This window comes from Neomonachus schauinslandi, chromosome 11 (assembly GCF_002201575.2).
Source record: "Neomonachus schauinslandi chromosome 11, ASM220157v2, whole genome shotgun sequence".
Taxonomy (NCBI): domain Eukaryota; kingdom Metazoa; phylum Chordata; class Mammalia; order Carnivora; family Phocidae; genus Neomonachus; species Neomonachus schauinslandi.
This window is the reverse complement of record NC_058413.1, coordinates 13,734,145-13,744,590: the sequence shown is the minus strand read 5'-3', so window position 1 is coordinate 13,744,590 and position 10,446 is coordinate 13,734,145. Positions and strand designations below refer to the sequence as shown.

Sequence of the window (10,446 nt, the reverse complement as noted above, 5' to 3'; positions counted from 1 at the left end):
CTTTCTTTCTTTCTTTCTTTCTTTCTTTCTTTCTTTCTTTCTTTCTTCTTTCTTTTTTTCTGTGTGTGTGTGTGTGTGTGTGTGAGAGAGAGAGAGAGAGTAAAGTGATAGAAGTTTATTACATGAAGATACAGAAAAAGCTCTCAAGAGTGAGAGGGGTCCCGACAGGGTTGCCAATGAGGGCCTTTAGGGTTGGTCTTTTATAGAAAGCTAACCAGGGAACTTAAATCATTTAACATCTCTATTGATAACATCTTCAATGGCTTACTTCCTTTTTAGGGGCTGGTTATTCTTTGTTGGTCACAGGTGATTATCATAAAGACACCCACCCCACAGCCTAGGGCAAGATGCACAAAGTGCAGTGGAAATGCAAAGACATTTCAGAGACTCAGCTCAGAGACTGGGTTATATGCATAGCAGTTATCTGCATGAGGCATGTTCTGTATGGAAGAAACTAAGACTGATAACTCTTGCCACTCTTTTTTTTTTTTTTTTGTCTACCATAAAGCATCATGCATATTTGTCACTAACTCCATAAAGCTTCTCTTTGACAGAAACAACTTCTTCCCATACCCTGCCCCCCTCACCTCCTTTCGAGGACACTGTGGTGATGGCGGTAAGAAATCTGAGTGTGGAGACAACCTTTGCCCTCTTGGGCTTCACAGATTACCCAGAGCTTCAGATTCCTCTCTTCCTCGTGTTTCTGATCATGTACATTATCACCGTGGTAAGAAATCTTGGGATGATAGTAATCATCAAGATTAACCCCAAATTTCACACTCCCATGTACTTTTTCCTCAGCCACCTTTCTTTGGTTGATTTTTGTTACTCTTCCATCGTGACTCCCAAGCTGCTTGAGAACCTGGTCATGGCGGATAAAAGCATCTTCTACTTTAGCTGCATGTTGCAGTACTTCCTGTCCTGTACCGCTGTGGTGACAGAATCCTTCCTGCTGGTGGTGATGGCCTGTGACCACTTTGTGTCCATCTGCAACCCTCTGCTTTATACAGTGGTCATGTCGCAGAGGCTCTGTGCCCTGCTGGTGTCTGGCTCATATCTCTGGGGTATGTTTGGTCCCTTGGTTCTCCTCTGCTATGCTCTCCAGCTAAACTTTTCTGGACATAACATAATCAACCATTTTTTCTGTGAATATACTGCTCTCATTGCTGTCTTGAGCTCAGATATACTCATTCCCCACCTGTTGCTTTTTGGCTTTGCCACTTTCAATAAGGTGAGCACCCTGCTGATCATCCTCACTCCGTACATTTTTATTTTCATGACTATACTAAAGATCCATTCTGCCAGCGGGCGTCGAAAAGCCTTCTCCGCCTGTGCCTCCCACCTGACTGCCGTCACCATCTTCCACGGGACCATCCTTTCCCTCTACTGTGTGCCCAACTCCAAGAACTCCAGGCAAAGTGTCAAAGTGGCCTCTGTATTTTACACAGTCGTCAACCCTATGCTGAACCTTCTGATCTACAGCCTGAGGAATAAAGATGTGAAGGATGTCCTCCGGAAATTAATAGACACAAAAGTCCCATTCCACTGAACTAATCTCAACAGATGTTTTTAATCCCAGAGAACAATGGGAACAGAGCCTTATAAAGCCTTTAACATATGTGTGCATGAGGTTTTTATATATGACTTTAATGTTAATATATTGTGAATTGGTAAACTCAAATCCCCTGAAGATGCAAGTTAATTCTGGGATGAATTCCATAGGATTTTGATCCATAAAGCCTCTATTTCTTCAAATTGTCTAAAAACAAACACATAAAATATTACAAAGCCCAAGAGATGGTTCAGTGTGGGGAATAAAGTTACTGAAGGATCATGTTAACTCACCATAGGAAAGGTCTTTCTGATTTATTACTGCATATGAAGACAAGTTACTTGCCTTTAAAGTTATGTGTGTTGTAGTCACTAAAGCATCATCTTTGTTGGGAGATGCAGATGGACATGCTGTGTGATAAGAGGAGAGGGTGATGATTCTTTTCTGACACTATTCTTTGGGCTCTATGTATTCTATGAATGGATGGTCTTATATTTCAAACAGCTTATGTTGAGAAGGACACAGGGCAAGGACAATTACACCTGTTGTGTAGATAATGACACAGAAACTAGTTTCAAGAAACCAGTCTGGAAGTGACTGAAATGATTGATCTCTGATCAAAGGGTCTCAACTCTGTTGACTATAAATCTAGTGTTCCTTTCATGATAGTATCAAGGCTATTAGTCTGAGAGGTCACGGAAGTTAGTTTTGTCCTAGATTTTCTGCGACAATCTGTGGAGTCGTTTCAATATTCTTACATCATGCTTGAATAGGATTACTCAGAAAGCTGTATTCCCAGTATTATCAAGTCTGGAAATCTCTACAAGCATTATCTAGTCTAGCTCATATGTATTAGGCCTGGGATGAAGGCAATATATGTTCTATTTGGGAATACCAAGGAATCATATTTCAAAGTTTCTGTTCTAATGGTTTATATGAATGACTAAACAAGCACAAATATCTGGTAACAAACACCTTAAAAATTCAATTAAATTGTTTTTTTAATTTAATTTTATTATGTTATGTTAGTCACCATACATTACATCATTAGTTTTAGATGAAGTGTTCCATGATTCACTGTTTGTGCATAACACCCAGTGCTCCATGCAGAATGTGCCCTCCTCAATACCCACCACCAGGCTAACCCATCCCCCCATCCCCCTCCCCTTTGAAACCCTCAGTTTGTTTCCCAGAGTCCATAGTCTCTCATGGTTCGTCTCCCCCTCTGATTTCCCACCCTTCATTTTCCCCTTCCTTCTCCTAATGTCCTCCATGCTATTCCTTATGTTCAATTAAATTGTAATAGGAAGGCTAACCTTATTTTAAATTTAAAGTCATTGTTATTAAATACAGTGTCATATTGAGACAAATAGAGAACCTTATGAGAAAAAAGATAAGACTAGATCTCTTTGTTATTTCACACACCAAAAGAGAGTTCTAAAAGCAAGTTTAAAACTTGGATTACATGAATATACAAAACTTCTTGACAAAACAACACAAAAGAAATTAAAATGACAAATGAAAAGCTGAGAAAAAGTCACTACTTATATCACATATAGTAGAGAAGAAAATGACAATCTTATAGGAAAATAGACATAAAATAGAATTAAGTCGTCTATATAAAAGGAATAAAAATAGCCTTTAAACTTTGAAGAATTTTTCAAGCTGACTCAAAATAATAGAAATACAAACGAAATCGGCTCTGAACTATCACTTCTCAGCTATCAGAATGACAAAAATCCTAAAGTTTAATGACGTATCCTGTCGGTCAATCTGCAGAGAAGTAGACATTTTATACATTGGGGGCAGGAAGATCCCATGTTTCATGTGATGGGAGCTACCAGCAACCTTACATACACATTCATCCTCTTTCAACGTTCATGATTCTAGGAATCATTCCCAAAGACAGAGTAGCAGAAGAACTATGCGTAACATACTCACTAGCATTATTTATAATGACAACAGACTGGATGCATTCCAACATAAAGGTGGTTGAATAACCTATGAGTCACAATAAAAAAGTATCTGGTCGTGAAAAAGGGGAAGAGGAAGGTTTCTATTTATTGCTGTGGAGGACATTTTCCATGTTCTCCAGTCCTTTTTTTTTTTAAGTGAATAAAGACAAGATGTAGAAAAGTTTTTCTAGTAAGATAACTTGTGTGAAAGAAGAGGGAAAGGAAACAAAATTAATAAGGATAGGAAGAGATGGAAGGAAACTCTTAGGAATGTACCTTATAATAAAGCTTTGATTTAGGGGAAATTTGATAGTGGACATATTTTAAAAGACATACATTTAGGTCAAAATGTAAAAATAAATCTTTAAAACTTGAAAACAGATAATAACGAATCTGTTTATAATGTTGGAAACATGATCACACGGTGTAAAACATTTTCTCTAAAGGACAGCACTTTGAGTATACCTTCTCATCATGCAATGTTTATTTTAGTATAAATAAATAACTATTAAAATGCCATTGAGGGTGCCTGGGTGGCTCAGTTGGTTAAGCGACTGCCTTCGGCTCAGGTCATGATCCCAGGGTCCTGGGATCGAGTCCCCACATCGGGCTCCCGGCTGAGCGGGGAGCCTGCTTCTCCCTCTGACCCTCTCCTCTCTCATGCTGTTTCTCGCTCGCTCGCTCTCCAATAAATAAATAAATAAAATCTTTAAAAAAAATGCCATTGAAACTAAGGTTATCAGCATGAAAGAAAAATTACAGCTCTAAAGTAAGAAAAGGTAAGTAAAAAAATTTTCATCTTAATTTGAATTAGAAATCTAGTTTGAAATTATTTCTTATTTGCTCGTCTAAATAATACCACTAATAATGACAACCCAGTAGCAATGTATATCCTTATTCCCCAAATTTCTCTGGAAGGAAATATTTGCTTTCTAAACAGAATTGGAGTTTTTCTGGACAAATAGCTGATCTGAAGTCTGAGGTAGAGATTTAATGAACCTTGAGTAACTTGATTTTCCAGAAATCAAGAACAGTATTTTTTTTAAAGATTTATTTATTTGACAGAGAGACACAGCGAGAGAGGGAACACAAGCAGGGAGAGTGGGAGAAAGAGAAGCAGGCTTCCCACCAAACAGGGAGCCCAGTGTGGGGCTCAATCCCATGTCCCTGGGACCATGACCTGAGCCGAAGGCAGATGCTTAACAACAGAGCCACCTAGGCACCCCAAGAAAGCAAAAATAGTATTAACAGCTACTCAGATCATTTCAAAGAGACATAGGAAGCAATTTGAAATGGCTCCAACTAGCTTATAGTTGACATACAAATGAATATAGACTGCAATTAGTTTAAAGGCATCAAATATGTTTAAGGCTAAAAATTTAAATCTAGATACTTTTAAAAAAGAAAAACAGAGTCATTGGTTACCATTAAAGTTGCTGGGGATTTCAAGGCATTACTCTTAAAACTGGTAAATAAAGGAGATAAATATTTATTCTGTCTTTCCTTTATGAATTGTATTTCAGGGTTACCTAGCAGTTTATGAGGGGGAAATTCAGAAAGAATAAAAGCAGAAAATAAGATGGAATTAGAAAATCACTATTTCTGATCTCCAAAAAAAAAAAAAATGGATCAAGGCAATGGCTTCAATAAGTATTAAAATCATTAAACAAAATGTTGGTGGGAAATGCTAAAATGAAGTAATCTAGCTGACACTACCTGAATTCACAGATCACACTGAAGATCACTAGAAGCCAGACAATCAAGTTAACATGTGCTTTGCCATTTGATGCAATAGGAGTAGTCAAAACCACATATGAATTCTTGCCTAAAAGAAGCTACAAGAGTGACCTGGAACTAGTAAGATTTCTTGGTGTATCAGTTTAAAAGAACTGGAGCAGGAACAAGTCAAGGGACACCAAACAAAGCAGTAAGCCAAATGCAGGACATGCAGCATTCCACAAATGGTCCATTTTTTCCACAAAATTACCTGAACACACATACATGTAGGTACACACGTGCACATGTGCCTGAACACACACACACACACACAGAACTGTTACATAATATATGGAACATAATGTTACATAATACACTGAATGTTTTCATAAGAAAGGAAACTCAGTTATAACAACCAAATCTGTGTGGAATTTTTAAGAGTATATTTTCGTTCGGCACTATTTTGGCATGGGTACACATTTTTGTTTCCTTGAATATTTCCAAAAGATTTAAAGTTTTAAAATTACACAGACAAGTCTTTTTATAAGTTTTATTGTCTCAGATCATTTCTGCAGACCTGAAATTTTCAGTGGTAATTTCTTAATGAAAATGTACTACAAAAGTATTCCACTAATGTCATGCGATATTTTGTTATTGTTCTAAGAAATACCAATGTAGTGGCATAAACAGGGCTTTAAAGGACACCCACAGATATACCCAAGTAGGATTCCTTCTTTTCTTTTTGCCATAAATAATGTCACCCTGAAATATCCAAGTTATAATTTTGCAAGCAGGTTTAGATAGCAGAGAACATCACCTCAACTGCAGAATTATTGAGATGCATAATAAAATTGAATGTCTATTTTTTTCAAGTTTTTATTTTAATTCCACTTAGTTAACATACAGTGTAATATAAGTTTCAGGTGTAGAATTTAGTGATTCTACACTTACATACACTACTCATTGCTCATCACAAGTGCACTCGTGAACACTCATCACCTATTTACACCCTCCCCAGTAACCCTGTTTGTTCTCTATAGTTAAGAGTCTGTTTCCTGGTTTGCTTCTTTCCCCTATGTTCCTCTGTTTTGTTTCTTAAATTCTGCATATGAATGAAATCATATGGTATTTGTCTTTCTCTGGCTGACTTACTTTGCTTAGCATAATATCCTCTAGCTCCAACCATGTTAGGTGTTGGTGAGGATGCAGAGAAAGGGGAATCCTCTTACGCTTGATAGGAATACAAACTGGTGCAGCCACTCTGGAAAACAGTATGCAGGTTCCCTCAAAAAGCCAAAAATAAAACTACCCTATGATCCAGCAATGGCATTACTAGGTATTTATCCAAAGGATACAAAAATATTGATTTGAAGGGATACATGCACCCCGATGTTTATAGCAGCATTATCAATAATAGCCAAATTATAGAAAGAACGTAAATGTCCGTTGATTGAATGGATGAAGAAGATGTGGTATATACACAACTCTATGGTCAACTAATCTTCAACAAAGCAGGAAAGAATATCCAAAGGTAAAAAAGACAGTCTTTTTAATAAATGGGGTTGGAAAAACTGAGCAGCCACATGCAGAGGAATGAAGCTGGACCACTTTCTTATACCATACACAAAAACAAATTCAGAATGGATGAAAGACTGGGGCACCTGGGTGGCTCAGTCGTTAAGCATCTGCCTTCCCCTCGGGTCATGATCTCAGGGTCCTGGGATCGAGCCCCGCATCGGGCTCCCTGCTCAGAGGGGAGCCTGCTTCTCCCTCTCCCACTCCCCCTGCTTGTGTTCCCTCTCTGTCAAATAAATAAATCTTAAAAAAAAGAAAAAAAATGGATGAAAGACCTAAATGTGAGCCAGGAATCTATCAAAATCCTAGAGGAGAACACAGGCAGCAAACTCTGTGACCTTGGCTGCAGCAACTTCTTACTAGACACATGGCTGGAGACAAGGGAAACAAAAGCAAAAGTGAACTACTGAAGACATCAAGATAAATCTTGCACACGCTGAGGGACAAAATCAATAAAACTAAAAGGCAGCCTATGGAATGGGAGACGATATTTGCAAATGACATATCTGACAAAGGGTTAGTATCTAATATCTATAAAGAACTTATCAAACTCAATATCCATAAAACAAATAATCTAGTTAAGAAATGGGCAGAAGACATCAATAGACATTTTTCCAAAGAAGATATACAGATGGCTAACAGACACATGAAAAAATGTTCCACATCCCTCATCATCAGGGAAATACATATATATATATAATTTTACCATGCTGTACATGATCTTGAAAATTTCAAGATTTCTGTTATAATAAACCTGACTAAAGATAGGAAGTTCAGTGGAGTGGACATTTGTTTTGGTTTGTCTATGTTTTGTTTTATTTTGACTGCAGTTTCAATAATCACTTCTGAAACATTCTTACCATTCTTTGTGTACTATCTCCTCTCTGCACTGAAATTCCTCATAGTTCTGGTAGTTTGGCTCTATTCCCAGTTCCTTTGGAAAGTCATATTTATTTATTTATTTATTTAATTTTTAAAAAAGATTTTATTTATTTATTTGAGAGAGAGAGAGAGAGCACATGAGAGGGGCGAGGGTCAGAGGGAGAAGCAGACTCCCTACTCAGCAGGGAGCCCGATGTGGGACTCGATCCAGGGACTCCAGGATCATGACCTGAGCTGAAGGCAGTTGCTTAACCAACTGAGCCACCCAGGCACCCTGGAAAGTCATATTTATTATTCAATAAAGATTCATGATACGTCGACTTTATGCTAGTCATTCACCTAGGAGCTTGGAATATATTAGTGAGCAAAGCAGTGAATGGTCTCTGCTTTCCTGGAACTTTTATCTTAGCAGGGGAAAACAAGCAACATACAATGAAAGAAATAAGGGTTAAAATATATTTGAACCATGTGAAGTACTTTAAACACTCATTTGGGTAGTAAAGTAGCTCCTGCAGGGAAACAGTAAGTCCATGGAAAGTTTCACTGAAAAGGTACATTTGAACAAAAACTTAAAGGAAAGCATTTCAGCGTACAGGAAACATGAGTAGAAAAGACCATAGAGAATGAGTAGGTAATATTTTTTTTTTTTTTTGAAAAACAAAAAGCAAGGGAAAAAAGCAAGAAGTTCAGTCTAGCTGGAGGAAGAAGAGGTGGGAAAGAGTAATAGAATAGGACAAGATTTCAAAGGGACTAGATCATTTTCTCAACTTGATGTTTAATTTTGTAAGTATTTCTGCTTTAACTCTCAATGAATCATAGTGACCTAAAAGTTGGATCTTCACACTTCTGCAGCAGGGTCAGAGTGGATGGTAGGGAGGAAGAGGGTTATGCCCAGCATATGGTAGTCACTCAGTATTTGATAAGGATGATTTTTATAATTCCATAATATTGATAATTGTAGGAAGGTATGGGAGTAATCAGAGGTTGAGGAGGTGATTTTAAAATATAAATTTTGGGGGCACCTGGGTGGCTTAGTCAGTTAAGTGTCTGCCTTCGGCTCAGGTCATGATCTCAGGGTCCTGGGATTGAGCCCCATGTAGGGCTCTCTGCTTATTGGGAAGTCTGCTTCTCCCTCTCACTCTCCCTCTGTGTTTTCCCTTTCTCTTTCTCTCTCAAATACATAAATAAAAAATCTTTTAAAAACAAAAAATAAATTAAATAAAATATAAATTTTTATATAAAATGCTCCCAGCACTGCTCCAGGTTTTCAAGAATTACATCAGAGAAAGGTGGTTAATTTTAATTGTTTATTTCATGACCTCAAGAGAATGGGGCAAGACATTATCCCTAGAGTGCATGTCCCAAAGCTTATGCTATAGATATAAGAATATATCCATCAGTCCCAACCAGGAGAGGGCCTACCTTTGCCATCAGCAGGTTTGTTTTTAGATTCTAGAGACAGATTGATATTAACTTCAGTGTAGGGTATCTCTAAAACAACACGGGAGGGGGGAACTTACCCTTTAGATCTAGGCAGTTCTTGAGAAATATTTAGTCACTGCAAAAGTAACATATCTGAATATGCAAGGAAGATAAAGTGCATTTATTCACACAGTTTTGTATTAGAGAACCTGGCTCAGATGAACAAAGGGTACCTGGAGTGGGAGAACAGAAGAGGTCTGAAAATATTGAGGATATGCATTGTCTTGTTTCTTTTTTTTTTTTTTTAAAGATTTTATTTATTTATCTGACAGAGAGAGAGATAGCGAGAGCAGGAACACAAGCAGGGGGAGTGAGAGAGGGAGAAGCAGGCTTCCCGCCGAGCAGGGAGCCCGATGTGGGACTCGATCCCTGGACCCTGGGATCATGACCTGAGCCGAAGGCAGACGATTAACGACTGAGCCACCCAGGCGCCCCATTGTCTTGTTTCTATAAATTATTGAATAAATAGGCAAGGTAGAATAGAGGAAATTTAAATAAAATGAAACTAACAGAGTTGGAACAGACTGTCCTGTAAAAAAAATTGAAAGGGACCAGCTTTGATTAAGATTATAAAACAGGAAACACATGTGTCTAAGCAAAAATTACAACAAAATGGGGAAAACATAGGTAAGAAGATTACAGCTGTCATATTTCTTAGATTCAATGATATAGAAAATTTTTACCAACAATTTAATGATAACATTTGGGATGCAAGGACCATCACATTAAATGTTACCTTAGTTTAAAATAAATTCTTAAATGCTTTAGATAAGTTAAATATTGTATTAAGCAAAAAATGTGATAATTAGAATGTCTGGCTTCATGATGGATTGTCTTTTGAGGTTGTCTTTAGTACTCAGATGTGTGGGTGTGGGGAAGAGAGGGTCATTGAGTTCTCAGTCTCGAATATGATCTGACATCTTTATTGATGGGCCATCTAAAACTATTTCTTGGGTTGTGGGACCAGAGATAACCTTACCAGAGAGATGATTAAGAGTTTCCTGCTATGGGGCGCCTGGGAGGCTCAGTCAATTAATCATCTGACTCTTGATTTCAGCTCAGGTCATGATCTCAGGGTCCTGGAATCCAGCCCTTCGTTGGACTCCACACTTAGCACTGAGTCTGCTTCTCCCTCTCCCTCTGCTCCTCCCCTCCCCCTGCCTCTCAAATAAATAAATAATATCTTTAAAAAAAAAAAGAGTTTCCTGGTACGGTAAGATTTCAGAGGTGTTGGGCACCTACTGGAGAAATATGATGATTCTTTTGTATTACTATTTTCTCCTG

General features: G+C 37.9%; 1 protein-coding gene across 1 annotated transcript; it reads left to right on the top strand.

The window, feature by feature from the left end:
- Nucleotides 1-347: 347 nt before the first annotated feature.
- LOC110576104 (olfactory receptor 5D14) lies at nucleotides 348-1,549 on the top strand. The gene is made up of 2 exons (XM_021685197.1): nucleotides 348-442; nucleotides 541-1,549. Exons 1-2 carry the CDS (start codon nucleotides 348-350, stop codon nucleotides 1,547-1,549), a joined length of 1,104 nt encoding a protein of 367 aa, XP_021540872.1.
- The last annotated feature ends 8,897 nt before the right edge of the window (nucleotides 1,550-10,446 follow it).